At 44.6% G+C, this 18,085-nt stretch overlaps 1 protein-coding gene across 1 annotated transcript; it reads right to left on the reverse strand.

Annotated features, from left to right (window-relative positions):
* Positions 1-2,161: 2,161 nt before the first annotated feature.
* Positions 2,162-17,970, reverse strand: LOC148844970 (B3 domain-containing protein Os01g0723500-like). The gene is made up of 4 exons (XM_088953243.1): positions 17,372-17,970; positions 2,850-3,183; positions 2,577-2,722; positions 2,162-2,478 (listed from the first exon to the last, which is right to left on the reverse strand). The coding sequence occupies exons 1-4, from the start codon at positions 17,483-17,485 to the stop codon at positions 2,251-2,253; spliced, it is 822 nt and encodes a 273-aa protein (XP_088809369.1). The 5' UTR covers positions 17,486-17,970; the 3' UTR covers positions 2,162-2,250.
* Positions 17,971-18,085: the final 115 nt, after the last annotated feature.

Consider the following 18,085-nt stretch of genomic DNA (forward strand, 5'->3'; position numbering starts at 1 on the left):
TTGTTTGCATTTAAGAAGTACTACTGTTTATACCTTTCAAATATAAAAGTTCTCATGTGATTCCATTTAAGGGTCCATTTGGTTTGCAATCAAATTGGAAATTGCAATTGAAATTGTTTATTCTCAAAATCTGTTTGGTTCAGACAGGAATGTGAATGGAAATTAAAATTAGCAGGAATATGATTTCACTCCCAAGGAGGTGGGGAATAGTCATTCCCTCAAATGGGGGAATGCCATTCCAGCAAGAATGGGAATGGGATTCTGATTCCACCCAATCAAACAGTTGGAATCGGAATAGCCCATTCTGATTTCAATTCCAGACCCCTGTTCCCGTGAACCAAACGGAGCCTCAAAATCTTCCATTTTGCTCTGTAGAATGACTTATCAAAAAGAAAAAGAAAATTTGCTCTGTAGAATGGCCTGCATCTTGCTTTGTTTGCATATAATATATTCTATTATTTAATTGAGCAATCAAATATGAAAATTTTCATGTGATTCCACCATGAATTTGTTATATGAATAAATTTTTTCAGACCTGAAATCTACTATTTTTCTTTGTAGAATGGCCTACAAGGTTTTTAAAACTGGACCGGACAGGGAAAAAAATCCAAAAAACGGCTAAAAACTATTCCCAGGTTGAACGGTTCAACAGTTCAACCACCTGGGTCAGAGATTCGCTAACCAAATCAATGGTTTTTGGCCAAATAGAAGTTTTGAGGGAAAACAGAACTGATCAAGTGACTGATTCCTGGGTTTTCCAATCCAACCATTTGGTTCGGTTTTCAAAACTTTGATGGCCTGAACCTTGTTTTATTTACATATGTTATGTCCTACTATTTATGATTCTCCTTCAATATCTTCAACTAACTCCTACAAAATATATTGCTTTGTAAAACTATGGTAGTGCAAATGATTTGGGTGCAAATCTGAATTATTTTTTAATTCAAAATTTACTTTATTTTGTTTGCTTGAAGTAAAAATGAAGTAAAATAAGACTAAAAGTAGAATAAAGTAAAAACCAAACCATAACCAAAATTTGCATTATTTTCATTTTCACTATCCCATGCATTTGTAGTTTTGTACTAGTGCAAATAAAATTTCATTGCAACCATGGAGAAAGATCTCAAGGCTGCAGAGCAACCAAAACTAGAGCTATAATTAATTCAAAGAAAAACAAAAAACACACAGATCAGAAATAGAAATATAACAGCAGAGAATCTCATTTTTGCTAATCACTTGATATAATCAATTGGGTTATGATCAATGATCAGCCATAAGGTGCTCGGAATCTCATTTTGGCCAAGAAAGTGGCCAATAAGGATACGAGACAACAATTAATGGTGGAACTAGTGAATGGAAGAGACAAGTTGATGCAAGAGATGAGTTTATTTGGTTTTGAAGATTCAATTGTTTTGCCAAAACTATCATGTTTTAGAGCTTTCTTCCTAGAACTCCTTTTGTCCCTTATTTTTTTTTTTAAATTTCCACACCTAGTAGCTATTTATTCCATCCAAGATGGATGCATCTGTTTAAAGCAATGTCAGCCTGGCAACCAGAAGCATGCACATGCACAGGATATTCGAAAACTAGACGCTTGGTTTCAGTGAGTCCAAGCATTCATTTGGTTCTGGAAGTAAAGAGTTTCAGAAAACTCAGACTCACCTAGTATATGTTTGGCATCAATGTTGAATATACAGCACCGTTTTCTCAGATAAAATATAAAAGAAAATTATAAAATTATCACTTTTACTTTTCAACATATTCATTGATGGCTCTTCCATTGAAGAAACTAAAAGGGAAGCTTCGAGCTTATAATATTCTCACCTGAAAACAAGTTTGAATGGTAATGGTTAATGACACACACCCAGCTTAATTAATTAACAATCAGGATGAAGTTGAATTAACTGGGCTTTTCAGCAAAATCCAGGTTAGGTTGGGCAACTTGAACAAGGCACACTAGCTCTAATTTGTTGTTGTGTTGCACTTAAAGATGTTTCCATGTAAAAGGATTTACCAGCTGACAACCTGTTGAGAATATAGGTATACCTACACCATCTTGTATAAAAGTTGTCTATCTATTCTATGGACATTGTTACAGAAATTCAATCAAGATGTGTAGCTTATAGAAAACAGAAAACTATACTGTGTAGCAGAGTGGTGTTACATGAAGAGAAAATAAAAACAAAGAACAAAGACTGTCAAGTAACCTACATTTTTCAAATTGAAATTCGTACTTCCAATTAATATCCATCAACGAAAAATGTAAACCATCATCTCTAATTCATTTACAAGCTCAAATACACAATAATCTCCTTCAATAAGATTGTTGTCGCGGGAAAATGCACTCCATCCACCGTATAAACCCTTATTTCTTTCAGTATAGTAGTAATTCACCTCCCACCTTCCACCTTCTGGAACTCGTAAGACAATCTGTTCTTGATGTTTTGGGAGATACTTTGCAAAAGACCTCTTTATATGCTGTATCAACAACATCTAGTCAATAAATGAAAGAACTAATTCTTGGTAAATTATTAATTCTTAACAAGAGCATACAACAGGGGAGAGAACCAACTCACAAAACAGCATGGCATGCCTACATTGGATGCTTTAATTTCAGCCACAAAATAAGGCTTATGGGAGTGAAATGCATATGCTTTTCCCCTTGCAATTGCTCTTACACTCTCACTAGACTTATCAGGATTCGGTGATGAAGCTTTATCTCCTATATCACAAAAGAAAAAATTCATACATATAATATATATATATATATATATATATATATATATATATATAAAGATAATGAATACATTAAATATAATCACTACTATCAAGTTTAAGAAGCTTCTTACTTGTGGTCTTATTATTTTGTTGTTCAAACCAGTTGGAAGCCAAGTTGTTGGGTGGTTCTTGTGAAGACGTGACAATAAAAGCATGCTCATCCCAACATGCTCTTGTATCAAAGATTCTCACTGTAAAATTCATATTTCCTTCATACCTAAATACCAAAAAGTAACCAACATTCAAGCAATGGTCCTTTGCGAAAATCTCCCAACCATCCTCAAAAAAAACTCGATGTACTTCTATTTTTATTTTCATATGCCATAGCTGACCACTAGGACCCTTTAAAGTAGCTCCTTCAGACCAGTCGCTTGCTATTTGCTCCACAAAGGCGGGTGGAATGCTCTATAAAGAGAGAGAGTTAAGGACAAAAAAAAAAAAGGAAAAAGAAATTTTAATTTCAGCTCTAATAATCAAGTATTAATAAAGGAGTTGAAAGATAATTAAGAATCAATAATGGCAAAAAAGTACTTTTGGCAACAGTATCAATAAACATTGAAATTATGCAGGTGACTACCTTAATAATTTATTTGATCAACATTTGAAATGACTACCTTAATAATTTGGAGTAGTGGGACACTAGTCCTAAGGGATCATCAAACACATACTTCTCACATTGTACTGATTCTTCACAATCAGTACTCCTAAAGATTCATCTGAGAGATCAAACTGCCCCCCACCCCCAGAGATCAAACTAAATATTCACCTAAGCTCCTATCCTAATCTAACCCGTTGAGCTTCAGAAAACTATTTCACTCTTCTTATATGACATTTAACTAGAAATAGATGTCAAATACATTGATGAGATTGTTGTCAAATCTAGGGACGAGGATAGTGAAATATACCCTGGATGGATGGTGTTAACAATCCTACAAGAACTCCAAAAATCATGAAAAAACTGACACAACCTTTACAAATACATCCTACCAAATGATTGCAAAGATCTCATTCACTGAAACAAAATCCACATGCGTTTGAAGACATAATTAAGGATCTTATTTGCAAACTAAGGTATTATAAATATAAGAGGCAAAAAGGATGCTTGTAAGGATGTTTACAATCAGAGAGATCCTAGGCATGGAACGCAAAAGGAATTGTTGCTACTCGGATTAGCTAAGGGCAGAGGGGTAAATTCTCTCCCAAGTTCCAAAAGCAGGCTTAAGACTTTGAGGGCTCTGAAGAGAGTAAGCCGAGGCCGAAGATCGTAGGCCGAGGTGAGGTGCTCCCTTTGAGGAAGGTAGAAGCTAAGGATTGTAAGTTGTCGTTTTGGTAAAGAGGTTCCTAGAGATGGCTTAGATCTCACTAGGTCCAGACGAGGCCTCAATGGTGGTCCTCAGGTGCATTGGGTCCCCAGAAGTAAATGCTAAGGAAGTGAAGTAGGTGCTGGAAGTAAATGAGAGAGTTGTACCAGAATTCTGGAATCTGGATCCCTTGTCAAGGGAGAGTTACCTCATATTTATACTTGAGCGAGCTGGAGGTAAGTGGAGATGAACGCACCAGATGAGGGTCGTACGAAGTCAGGCAACAGGTCATTGCGGATACACCTAACTACTCCGCGGTTGGCTCCGTACGAAGGCAGCGGGGCTTCCCCCCTACTGTGGCTGGTGCTGTTAGGCGTTAGTGGGTTGGGCCTCCCAGCTCATAATGGGCTGGGCCTGGCTAGCCCACATCACTTGCCCCCCACTCCCGAGGCCGAGGCGAGGTCTTGGCTTCGGTTGGTAATGAAGATGATAGTTTGGGTAAGGCCTCGACTTTGGTCGTTGGGAGTAGCAATCGCTATGCCTTCGGATTTGTCAGTCGAGGGGTAGCATGCAGTGGTGTCGTTTTCACTTTGTGTGTGTCTTCCCTCCTCATTGGTTTGGAGATGCATGTGGTGTGGATGACTTGGTTTAGCGGAGATGTTCCATATCACGTACGGTCAGGCCACGTCAAGGGCCTACCGTGTGGAGGATGGTCACCCAGATAGGTGCACGTTTGTTGGGTTGAGCAGTCTGCCCGGTGGTTCACAATGGGCAAGCCTTGCGGGCTGTGGCAGGCGAACCTCGCGGTTCACCCAGCATTGTTTCATCTTTTGAGGGCACACGCTGAAAGTTGCGGTATAACTGGTTTGTAGAAGCAGAGGGTTCTTGTGACCGTTGGATCTATGGTGATCCGAGCCATTGCTTGGGAGTCGTTTCACCTTCCGATGATGAGCGTCGGGTGGCGCATTATGGCTGGATGGTGGAAGTGGAGGTTCCTCAGCCGTCGGATCTAGTGAGATCTAAGCCATCCATTTTCCTTTAAATAGGGGCCCCAATGGTGACTTTCCCCATCATTTGAACTTAGACACCCTTGTTATTGAGTGAACTCAGCTCTCAAGCTCTTGATCCTTCAGGACTTTCCCAGGTTCTCCATCCTTCGGGACACCTCGTCTTCACCTCCTTCTATTTAGGTAATTCACTATGTCATTCTCAGACTCCAGCCCTGAATGCCATGAACTCCTGAACACCTCGGGAGGGAGCTCTCCTGAAACCCCTTCTCCTCTCTCCTCCCTATGTTCTTTATCCGTAGACCCCCTATGATTGGAGGTGGCCGTACTAAGAGAAAGGGTAGCCTTGGGGGGTGCCGTGGGCTACCATCGGGGTAATAACTCTCCCCATGAAAGTGTCATGTCAGCATCACCAAGGGAGCCCAAAGGGTCTCCTCTCTCTAAGGAGGAAGATGTCGTGGAGGTTGTCGTCGGACAGGTGGAAGGAAATGTTGCCCGAAGGGTGGCTGACGTTGGTTTACCACGCTCAGAGTTTGATAGCTCCTTGGATGTGAGCCAGGTCGAATCCTTGGCAAGATGTAGGTGATTGGCCGTGGACCCCCGAGGAGGGGGAAATCTGTGTCTACCAACATTTTTTAGAGTCTAGCCTTAGGTTTTCCCTCCCTTCTTTAATCTCTGAGTTGCTGGAGTGGTATGGTATCACTATCAGTCAACTCATCCCCAATGCCCTTAGGACCATCATAGCAATGTTAGTATGGGCTCGGCTTTGGGATTTGGAGCTGACATTAAGGATGTTTCGCGCCATGTTCGCACCAAGGAAGCACGCTTCTGAGGCCAACATGTATTACTTCCACCCTTAGAGGGGGAAGCCAGTGCACAACCCCTCCTCTCATCCGTCCATGGGTGGAAGGACAAGTTCTTCTATGTCTCCTGTCCCAAAGGCTGAAGGTTTAGGTCTGACTGGGGGGAGGCTTGTGTAATCATCAAGAGATGTCCCCCTCCGGTCCGAGACAAAGTGGCTATAGCCATAGCTCATCTTCTAGTGATGGGGACATTCCAGGCAAATCCGTTGGTGGAGGAGGAGGTCCCCCTAGTCTTCGTTGGGATTAGCCCTGCCCCCCTTGATAGGAGAGGCTTTATAGTTACTTAGCACGTCTTCCATGTTTTTGCCTTGGTGTACTAACCGCTTTCTTTTGCTATTTCGTAGAAGCGTCCATGGATGCCAAGCAACAATTGCTCGATAAGGCCCGAGCAAAGTAGGTCGGGAAGAAGGCCGGAGGACAAACACCGAAGTGACCCGGTGAAGAGGTTGCCCCCTGTCCCGGCAAAGGGGGGGAAATTAGTAGGTCCCCACTAAGGGGAAACAACCAATGTTGGCACCTCGGGAGATTACCAGTAGGGTGAAGAGCCCTTAGAAGGGGCCAAGAAGTCAACGGAGGTGCCGAAGAAGCCAATTCATAGGGCCGAGGTGCCGAAGAGGCCCACCGTAGATATGCCAAGGGAGGAGCCGCCGCGGAAGGTGGCCAACACGGAGTGCCAGGCAGAGGAGGTGGTGAGGAGGTCCATGCTCGGGGAGCACCCATCTTTTCCTTCTTCAACTTTGCCATTAGTACAGGGGCTCCCTAAGAGAGCCGAGGGGGCTGAGAAGATCTTTCGTCCACAGTGACAACTCCAAAAAGGGGACTCCATCTAGGACGAGGGGGTCAACCAGGTCCTGGTGAGACGGCGATCTTACCAAGGGACCGCTACCATTTTCTGCAAAGGTAAGACGCACACATTTTTGTTTTGTATTTCCTTCTCTTCCTGCTCTTTCATTCACCAGCTAGTTCTATTATAGGCCTGCCTACACTTCATCGGCTTGGGGGACCGGACAAGGCTGGCGATGTCCTGTATCGACAAGGTGGAGAAGGAGAAGAAAACCGTCGAGGAGAAGCTCCAAAAGGAATGGGAAAAGTTCCAAAAGACAGTTGCCGCTTAGGAAGGCGTTATTAGACAAGTAGTCAATTCGGGAGCGCCTTGAAATTCAATTGAAGGAGGTGCGACAAGGTCTTTCCAAGGAATAGGTGGAAAGAGTTCGGCTGGAGAGCATTGTCTCTGAGGTAGAGAGACGGGCAGCCAAAGCTAAAAGAAGTGCTACCAAGGCCATGGTGTCAGTGGAGCAGTCTAGGAAAGTAGCAGCCGAAGCGGTGGAGGCACACAAGAAGTCCTTCGATTATTAGGATGCGCTCGTGGAGTATTGAAGACACAAAGAAGGCACTCCTATTGGTGATGTCAGATTTTGACGTCGAGGGGCTGTAGGTGATCCCCGATGCTCCAAGCGAAGCCCAGCCTACCGATAACTCTCTTCCTCCTCCTACCGGTGGCAAGGCTTAGGCGTTGATCTCCCCCCTCCCCCCTTCTTTTTGTTTAGCTATTGTTTTTGTTGTTCTTCTTCTCTCTTTTTTCTGTGTGAATGTACATATACTTGGCCTACGAGGCCTTGAAAAACTTTTTGTAAAGGCAATACAAAAGATTAACGATGAATGAAGCCATTTTTTGTATGCGTTGTGCCTTGTGTATGTTGTGTCTTTCTCCTTTTTCTTCTTTCTTCTTTTTTTCTTCTTCTTTGAGAGGTCCTTGCCCCTCCGAACAACGGGACCACAACACACCATGCATGCACGGTTCACTCATAGTACACATACTTGTTTGCATGCTTGCTTTAAGTAATTAGGGCATTGAGAGCCAAGGCGGGGGCCACACATCTGAAGTGAGGCTCACCCGGCTCTAGAATTCCTTAAGCGTAAACTTAGACAAGGCCGAGGTGACCTGGCACTGTAGCTGAGGTCGTTGGCCGAGGTACTAGGGAAGATGAGGAGTAGGGGTGGAGCAGCACTATCGGGGTGTAGTTCACCTGGCTTGTTTCTCACCAAGTGTTCCCTCAAGGGAGGCCGAGGCATCCCACCGACGAAGTCGGGGGCTCGAGCTCGCTATTTTCATTGCGCTAAGTATAGGTAGCCGAGGGGGACACCATACTTGAAGGTGGCGAGGTGTGTAGGGTTCTCTTTTGTCCTAGCATGCCGAGGGGGCCACCGTCCATCGAGGAGGTGATGAGGTGTAAAAGGCCTCGCTCGCCCTGGCGTGTGTGCTCTTAGCGAGGTGCTCGTCCTAGGGTCATCATAGTTTTCCACATTGGTCCGTGCCGAGGGCTCATCCCTCGGAAGGGGGTTTCGCGCTTCAGCAGGTCGCGAAGCTGTAGGTTTTTTAGGACTAAGGACACATATTTATTCAACATCTGAGGCAAAGAGGAAATTTTTGCTTCATTCATTCGTCACTTACCCAAAAGCAACTACATTCATTGGAAGTACATTTAGAGGTTCTCCGAGTTCCATATCCGGGGGACGGGTCTTCCATCCAAGTGTTCCAAGTGAAATGTTCTGAGACCGAGGACTCGCTTGACTGCCCAACTTTCCTACTCCTGGTTCAGGGACCATGACATTTCTAAGGGCGAGGTCCCCTTCTTGAAAGTGTCTTTCTTTTACTTTTGAGTTATAGTAGTGGACTACGCATTGCTGGTAGGAAGCTACCCTGATCTGCGCCTGCTCCCGGGCTTGCTCTAGCAGATCCATGTTAGGTTTGAGGGCTTCGCTATTCTTTTCATTCGGTTGGTCGATCACTGTTGGTATTACTCTTCGGTAACGTAGGTCAGGCCGAAGGGAGTTTCTCCCATGGCCATCCAAGGTGTGGTTCGGTATGCCTAGAGTATGTTGTTCAGTTCGTTGGCCCATAGTCCTTTAGCTTAGTTTATCCTTCTTTTAGTCTGTCTAGGATGGTTTTGTTGGTGACCTCGGCTAGGCAATTTGTTTGGGGGTAGCCCATTGAGGTGTATTGCTATTTGATGCCAAGGAAGGCACACCATTCTCGAAACTTGGCGTTATCGAACTGCTTCCCATTGTCGGTGACTAAAATGTGAGGGAGGCCGAAGCAACATATGTTGTTTTTTTAGAAGAAGATCTAGATTGCCCGAGCTGTCATAGTGGCTAAGGGCTTGGCTTCAACCCACTTCGTGAAGTAGTCCATAGCGACGACGAGGTACTTTTTTCCCTCGTTGCTTGTGGAAAAGGGCCAAGGAGGTCCATTCCCCATTTAGCGAAGGGCCAGGGGCCGTTGAGGGCTAAGAGGGTTGTCGCAAGCTAATGGCTTATGTTGGCATGCCTCTAGCATTGATCACATCTTCGCACAAGTTTGGATACATCTTTGTGAAGTGTTGGCCAAAAATATCCATGCCTCGATGTCTTCTAGGCGAGGGCCCTTCCACTGAGGTGGTTTCCGCAGATGCCTTCTGAATTTCTCTAAGCATGTACTCCCCCTCCTCAGGACGAAGGCATCAGAGGTAGGGCAAAGTGAAGGATCTTCTATAAAATTTTCCTTTGAGCAAGGTATAGTGGGCTGCCTGACGCCGAAGTTGTCTAGCCTCGTTCCTATCATCTGCAGCTATTCCGTAAGGAGGAAGTTGATGATGGGGTCCATCCATGATGGCTTGGCTTCTATTGGTAGTACTTGAGCTTCTTCAATGGTCGGAAGAAGTAGCTTCTCCACACGAACGGTATGGCCAAGGACCATGCCCGAGGTGCTTGCCAGCTTGGATAGGGCATTAGCCCTCGTGTTTTCGACTCGCGGGACTTGGTGTAGGGTAAAGCGCTGGAAATGGTGGGCTAGCTCTTGGACTTTGGCGAAATACTTGGACAAGCTTTGCTCTTTGGCTTCATACTCACCGTTCAAGTAGTTGACCGCCAATTGAGTCATTGAAGGCTTTGATATATGAGGAGTCAAGGTCCTTTGCCAGTTGCAATCTGGTGAGGAGGGCCCCGTACTCGATTTTGTTGTTGGATGCTAGGAAGTCAAACCTCAACGCATATTCGATGGTTGAGTTATCTAGGGTGAGAAGGATAAGCCTAGCGTCACTTTCTTTGGCATTGGATGACCCATCTACAAAAAGCTAAGGATAAGTCCAGCGCTGCTTCCTTTGGCATTGGATGACCCATCTACAAAAAGCTTCCAACAAGGGGGAGCATCTCCAACGGGGCACCCTTCTCCCAGTTCATCTTCCAGGGGCCGGGGGAGAGCTCGGTTGAAGGTGCACTCAGTCATAAAATTTGCGAGGGTTTGTGCTTTGATGGCGGGCCTCAGCTGGTACTGTATGTCAAATTCGGAAAGCTCGATGGCCTATTTGATCAGATGCCCTAAGGTCTTGGGCTTGGCGAGGACAACTCTGAGGGGCTGATTTGTTAACACCGTAATGGTGTGAGTTTGGAAGTATGGCTTAAGCTTTATGGCTGAAACCACGAGAGCGAAGGCCAGTTTCTCCACTTTGGGGTACTTGGTTTCGGCATCGCATAGTACTTTACTGACATAGTATATCAGTTTCTGTGCTCTGTCTTCTTTAATCAAGACTGAGCTGACTGTTTCATCCCCGACTGATAGGTATAGGTATAGAGTTTCTCCTAGGATCGGGTGGGCCAGGAGGGGAGGCGAGGCGAGGTACTCCTTGAGTTCATTGAAAGCTTGTTGACATTCCCCCGTCCATTGAAAGTCTTTCAGCTTTTTGATGGCTCGAAAGGAGGGAAGACATCAGTTAGTTGACTTTGACATGAAGCGGTCAAGTGCCGCCACATGGCCAGTGAGCTTATGGGTTTCTTTCATCGACCGAGGAGATGCCATATCCAATATGGCCTATATCTTCTAAGGGTTGGCCTCGATACCTCGTTAAGTGATGATGAAGCTTAGAAACTTGCCCGAAGTGACGCCAAAGGCACATTTGTTGGGGTTTAACTTCATATTAAACTTCCGCAAGGTGTCGAAGATCTCAGCCAGGTCCGAAGTGTGGGCCTCGGATTTCAGGCTCTTCACCACCATATCATCTACATAGGCTTCAACGTTCCTCTCATATGATCCTTGAACACTTTATTAACAAGACGCTGGTAGGTAGCTCCTACATTTTTAAGCCCAAAGGGCATCACCTTGTAGCAATACGTACCATGTTTGGTGGTGAACAATGTCTTCTCTTCGTCTTTGGGATGCATCTTTATTTGATTGTATCCAGAAAAGGCATCCATAAAACTAAGCAATTCATATCCTGCAGTGGCATTGACAAGGTGGTCTATTCTTGGCAAAGGAAAACTTCCTTAGGGCAGGCTTGGTTCAGGTCTGTAAAGTGAATACAAATTCACCATTTTCCATTATCTATCTTAACCAAAACCACATTCGACTGCTCGTTAGGATAGTATACCTCTCAAATGAATTCAGCGTTGAGTAGCTTGTCAACTTCCTCCCCTATGGCCTTCCATCGCTCTGGTGCAAAGTTTCTCTTCTTCTACTGAACCAGCCTAGAGCTAGGGTCCACACTTAGCCTGTGAGTAATGACCGAATGGTCAATTCCGAGCATGTTAGTGGCGGACCAAGCGAAGACGTTGGCGTTAGTTTTAAGAAAATTTAATAGTTCGGATAGGCTCTCTAGGGGAAGGTTGGACCCGACACAAACTGTCTTCTCAAGATTGTGCTTTGATGGTGGGCCTCAGCTTGCCAGTTCCTCCCTGAGGTCAAGGCCCTCAAGTGGCAAGGCTTCTTTATTATTGCTTTTCAGCACCGCCACATAGCACTGACGGGCGACATGCTGATCCCCCCGAACGACTCTAATGCCATGCTCGGTTAGGAATTTGAGGGCGAGGCGGTAGGAGAACATGGTGACTCGTAGTGCGTGAAGGGTCGGTATCCCCATGATTGCGTTGTATGGAAATCCAATCCTCACAACAAGGAACTCCATCATCCTCATCACCTGCCGAGGCACGGTTCCTACCGTGATTGGTAGGGTGATCTTTCCTTCCAACCTAACAACATTGTCAAAGAAGCCAACAAGTGGGACATTGGTAGGCTGAAGATGCTCTGGCTCTATTTTCATCTTTTCAAAAGTTTCATAGAAGAGGATATCTGTCGAGGAGCCACTATCGACGAGAATCCTCTTGACTAGGAAGTTTGCTACTATGACTGAAATTACCAACGCATCATCATGGGGGACTGTAATCCCATTAAGGTCCTCATCCATAAAGGAGAGGTCATCGTGTTGCTTTGGCCTTTTGGGAGCTAGCCCCTAGATGTTCAACTGCCTAGCGTAGGATTTGCAGGCCAAAGCTGAGGCTCCACTTGAGGCTGACCCCCAACGATGACGCCAATGGCTCTGATGACTTGCTGCTGGTGCTGCTGCTGTTGTTGTTGCTATTGGGAGGATGAAGCGCTGGCTTCACCTCCGACGAACTACTTCAGGTGTCCATGGAGGATGAGAGACTCTATTTTATTCTTCAATTCATAACAGTCCTCAGTGTCGTGGCCGACGCCGCGGTGAAACTTGCAGTACTTTTTGGGGTTCCTCTTCATCTTTTCTAGCCACTTCACGAATTTCTCCTCGCCTATTTGCATTAGGATCTGGGTCCGAGAGGAGTTGAGTGGTGTTTATTGGCTGTAAGTCGTGGCCAAGGCTGACGACTTCCTGTTATCTTTGTCGCCATCACCGTGGCCATCTTCATTCTTTCTTTTCTTCCTAGACGGCTTGTTGTTGCATTCGGTTTCCTTCTCTTGGTGGTCCCTGTCCAAAGCCTATTCGGCCACGATGTACTTTTGGGCCTTTTTGAGGAATTCTAGCTTCGTCTTCGGCGGGGTCTTGGCAACAGAACACTTGAGGTCGGAGCCAGCTTGGAGTCCGTTGATGGCGGCATGCATTAAGACCATGGGGTCGAGGTCCCTAACCTCGAGCTCCTCTTTTTTAAAGCAGTCAATGTAAGACCACAAGCTCTCACCTGGCTTTTGTTTAATGGACATGAGCGAGACGACGCTCTTCTGGCATTGCTTGCTACTGATGAAGCAAGTGAGGAACATATTGGTGAACTGCTCCCATGAACTGATTGACCTCGGGGGGAGGTTGGAGAACCAGCGGCGCGCTGCCCCCTTGAAGGTGGCCTGGAAAGTTCGGCATGTCAAGGTGTCAGAATACCCGTAGAGTATCATGAGTGCTTGGAAACTCCCCAAGTGGTCATCAGGGTCTGAGGAGTCATCGTACATTTCCAAAGTGGGAGCCTTGAAGTGTGGGGGGAGAGGCTCCAAAATGATTTCCGGGGTGAATGCGTCCATGCGGCCAACAGAGTTGCCGTGACTGGATGAGGCATCGGCTCGACTCTCCTTAACTTGGTGGAGCTCATATTTGACAGCCCCAAGCTTGGCTCGCAATCGGAAAGCCTCGGGTCAATGGGGCATGGGTCCCATTTCTATCTTCACAGAATTAGAGGGTGCCAGTTGGGATTCCCGAGTACTCCAAGGTTGGGTCGTGCACTCCTCTCCGGGTGCGACAATCATTCAGAACATCTTGGAGATTCAAGATAGGTGGTGGAGTGGCGCAGCATCGGCTCAGACATCAGGAGCAAACTCTGGGGTGGCTGAGGTGCCCGTCATCATCCTTGGGAACCTCCTTCTAGGTGGTGCTGCTGCTCCAAAGGCTGGTGATTGTCTTCAGATCGAGTGGGCACTTCTTCCCTTTGGTTGGAAGGTTGGATGTTCCTTCAAGGTGAACTAGGGGGTTGGTTATTGCCCGACTCCAATGTCCCTTTGCTTGCGTCGGCTCTGATCCTTTGACACCCCAACGAGGCGATTGCCTCAAGAGGGACCACCAGCAGGCGGTCCAAACGATCAAGGATAGCCTAAAATTGCTCATAGGTGACCAAGTTCTGGTTAATCCTAGTTCTTCGCACCACAACTTTCGAACTTAGGAGGGTTTAGAGATTATATATTTTTTGTTCTTTAAGGGATCATCTTAGCAACGGTTCCCATAGACGGTGCCAATTGTTGCTGCTTGAATTAGTCGTGGGCAGTGGGATAAATTCACTCACAAATTCTGAAGACAAACCAAAGACTTTGAGGGCTCTGAAGAGGTTAAGCCGAGGCCGAAGACTATAGACCGAGGTGAGGTGCTCCCTTCTGAGGATGGTAGAAGTCAAGGACTTTAGGTCGTTGTCTCAGTAAAGAGATTCCTGGAGATCCGAGGTACTGCAAAACAAGGGATGTCAGAGGCCCTAGGTGGAAACCCGAGGCTGATGCTCCAACGCTCAAGTTAGTATGAGGTGTGAGGTAGGAGAAGGTGTAGATGAGACCTCAATGGTGGTCCTTAGGTGCCCTGAGTCCCTAGGAGTAAATGCTAAGGAAGCGAAGTAGGTGCTGGAAGTAAATGAGAGAGTTGTACCAAAAGTCTGAGATCTGGATCCCTTGTCAAGGACCACCTGCTCGGGGGCAGACTTCTTCAACGCACTAAGGGAGGCAGTCCAAACGATCAAGGATAGCCTAAAATTGCTCATAGGTGACCAGGTTTTGGTTAATCCTGGTTCTTCGCACCATGACTTTCGAACTTAGGAGGGTTTAGAGATTATATATTTTTTGTTCTTTAAGGGATTGTCTTAGCAACGGTTCCCATAGATGGTGCCAATTTTTGCTACTCGAATTAGCCGTGGGCAGCGGGATAAGTTCACTTACAAATTCTGAAGGCAAACCGAAGACTTTGAGGGTTCTGAAGAGGGTAAGCCGAGGCCGAAGACTGTAGGCTGAGGTGAGGTGCTCCCTTCTAAGGATGGTAGAAGCCAACGACTTTAGGTCGTTGTCTTAGTAAAGAGATTCCTAGAGATCCGAGGTACTGCAAAACAAGGGATGTTAGAGGCCCCAGGTGGAAACCTGAGGCTGATGCTCCGACGCTCAAGTTAGTATGAGGTGTGAGGTAGGAGAAGGTGTAGACGAGGCCTCAATGGTGGTCCTTAGGTGCCCTGGGTCCCTAGGAGTAAATGCTAAGGAAGCGAAGTAGGTGCTGCAAGTAAATGAGAGAGTTGTACTAGAATTCTAGGATCTTGATCCCTTGTCAAGGGAGAATTATCTCATATTTATACTTGAGCGAGCTGGAGGTATGTGGAGATGAACACACCAGATGAGGACCGTACAAAGTCAGGCTACAAGTCCTTATGGGTATGCCTAATTGCTTCACGGTTGGCTCCATACGAAGGCTGCAAGGCTTCCCCTGCTGTGGCTGGCGCTGTCAGACATTAGTGGGCTGGGCCCTCCCAGCCCATAATGAGCTGGGCCTGGCTAGCCCACATCAGGAATGCTTTCTGTAATCCATATCTAAGCATCAGAAATGACCTCTAGCACAATACAGGCCAAATAATCTGGGGGATCAATGGACCCAAACACTGCAAACCGAACTTCTAGCTACTACAAAAGCCAAAATATTAGATGTGTCGTGTTTCCTGCTCTACAAACATCAACAGTCTAGGCATTGAACTGTATTATCTCTGGGGACCATTATTTTGGAAAATTATCCAATGGAAAAGATGCTTGTGTGGATCATAAATCATGGGAGTTTCTTTCCCTTAATATTAGAAAATGGGCGAATTCTTCTGTACCAAGCAGTTCAATAATAGGACTTAGCATTAAAAATCAAGTTGATTTCCCAAAAAAAAAAACAAAAAAGAAAAAAAAATCAAGAGAAGCTACTTCAGGAATGGAAATGCCTGAATCAAATGATAAGCTGAGATCCATAGCAAGGTGATAAGAATAAGATGTGGAATGGTAGATAGGGGAAAGTGTAGAGTTCTTGTCATTTTCCAATGCTACTATGAGACTTTCTTACGTGTGGTATATAGCCATCAATCCAAAGATGGCCCGTTGCATTTGCAGCAGAGTTGTCCCCACAGTTTCAACAAAACTAATAATCTGTTTGTCCATTAATGTCTATATATGTTTACAAACTCAGGGTTGAATCCATATTAAGTTTAATAACTTGACTACTAGGAATTTCTGAATAGCATTCTGGTTTGCCAGTTTCATCAAGAATGTGGGCATGAATGTTATTCTGCACCAATTTTGAATCATTACAAAGTTTTTCAACGGGATGTTCATATTGAATCTTTGACCAAAATTCTGATCTTATTTGTGATTATTCCTGATGAGAGATAAAAATCATAGTTACAGTTCTTATATCCTGTGTATTTTACATGTGCAGTCCTTATAAGAATGTGGGCATGAATGTTATTCTGCACCAATTTTGAACCATTACAAAGTTTTTCAATGGGATGTTCATATTGAATCTTTGACCAAAACTCTGATCTTATTTGTGATTATTCCTGATGAGAGATAAAAATCATAGTTACAGTTCTTATATCCTGTGTATTTTACATGTGCAGTCCTTATTGTTGTATTTACATGCCCATGTTAGGCATCAGTATTTGTTGACAAGCTGCTGCTATATTCATAGCTTTAGTTTGAGAGGGAGTGATGAGAGATAATAAATCATACTTGTATAATTATTGTATTCTATTTATTTGCGTGCTTAGTGGTATTCTTTTAATTCCTTTTAAATTTGTAAACCCTTCTCTAAGCGAGAGGCATTGTAAATAAGAGAAGTTTACCCTCTCTCTATCTATCTTTATATGTGTATCCATGTATATATATTAGCCAGGACTTTTGCGATATACGAGTTTTATCAAATTAAATTAAGAAAGAAGGCGCCTTATAACATTCCAACGATTTTCATGTTGAAACAGGAAATACTAACTTGTTTTACAGGAGGAACCCCTAATATGTTTGTAGGGGAAGTCAAATACCATAGGATCTCTAGGGGAGCCATAGGAAGTCAAACACCATACAAGCCATATTTCTTTATAGGGGAAGTCAAATACCATAGGATCTATGAGATTCTAATGCCTTGGCCTCTTGGGTGAGATGGAATGGTCAATGGACATGGGTACAGGATTCAAAGCCAATAAAGGAGGTTTGTATGTTGGCACCCAACACTAAAACTGATGTCAAATTTTTACGGACAGGGATCCTGAAATTGGAGGTATAGGATTCATGTAGCCAGCCTATATACCTGGTACAAGGCTTAGTTGATGTACAGGCTTAATCAATCTTTATTGATGGATTTGTTGGAGTTTGAGCGGGCTAAAGAAGGTGCAGTGAGAAGAGTCTATGACTCGAAAATAATAATAATAATAATAATAATAATAATAACAAATTTGATAACTAGAAAGTAGAAGAGGAGAGCAGGCCCAATGGGTAGCTAAGATGCCGGCCACCGGCCGGAAACATATGGAAACACGTTGAAAGTACTCTAATCTCAACCTCAGGCTCTGATTCACGATGAAAGTATTCTAGTTCATAGTTCACACAGTTCAGTAGCAGAAACAACTGATATATATAGAAAAATAGATTTCATTCTCTTTTTACCAGTCGTTGCATGCAATCGCTCGCAATAAGGACCTTAAAGAACTCCGGCTTCATTGTTGAACGTCTCCCGGTTGGCATCCCATGTTCTGCACAGCGATGAAAACCAGTTTCCATCCTCTCTCTACCGCGTTGAGCCAGAAGACAATCTCTCTCTCTCTCCCAGGTTTGAACCTTGAACGTTGAACTAAAACTTTGAGCCAGAAGACTCTCTCGCTCTCTCTCTCTCCCTCTCTCTCAAGTTTGAACCTTGAACAGTTAGAACTAAAACTTTGAGCAACAAAAGCAAGGAATGAGCTTCCCAAAACAGATATGCAAGTACGAGCTGGCCTCTTAATTACTTGAAACTTGAGAGTAACCCATTCAGTCCTTTTCTTTTCTAACTCGTGTTGAAATTCTTCTGAGTCGAGGACAAAGCCGATTCTGCATGACTGACCAGACAGCTTCTTGCATCTCAACGTCTGTTTTTCTGAATTCCAATTCCATTCATGGGATTGTTTGAGGACCAAATTAATATGAAGCAGGTTTTTCAAGTTTAAGTATGTGTACATTTCAGCCTTGTTCTGGGATTGCTCATCACGCCAACAACCGAGCTCTGTGCCTCTGTACGATGCAAATGGGGACGAGAGAGAACCAGATATTCAGAAGGTGGATCAACAAGTACACAGGTATCTGCCCTTCTGGGGATCCGTGTCGTACTCAGGCAATCAGGCCCAA

Source organism: Nelumbo lutea, chromosome 7 (genome assembly GCF_056320005.1).
Source record: "Nelumbo lutea isolate HS-2025 chromosome 7, American lotus-T2T, whole genome shotgun sequence".
Lineage (NCBI taxonomy): Eukaryota > Viridiplantae > Streptophyta > Magnoliopsida > Proteales > Nelumbonaceae > Nelumbo > Nelumbo lutea.

Bases quoted from the DNA above. Each gene is read 5' to 3' on its own strand.
- LOC148844970 (XM_088953243.1), bottom strand. From the start codon at position 17,485: ATGGAAACTGGTTTTCATCGCTGTGCAGAACATGGGATGCCAACCGGG. The intron at 3,184-17,371 runs GTAAAAAGAGAA...CTCTCTTTATAG, and splicing joins GCGATTGCATGCAACGACTG to AGCATTCCACCCGCCTTTGT. The intron at 2,479-2,576 runs GTGAGTTGGTTC...TTGTTGATACAG, and splicing joins TAGGCATGCCATGCTGTTTT to CATATAAAGAGGTCTTTTGC.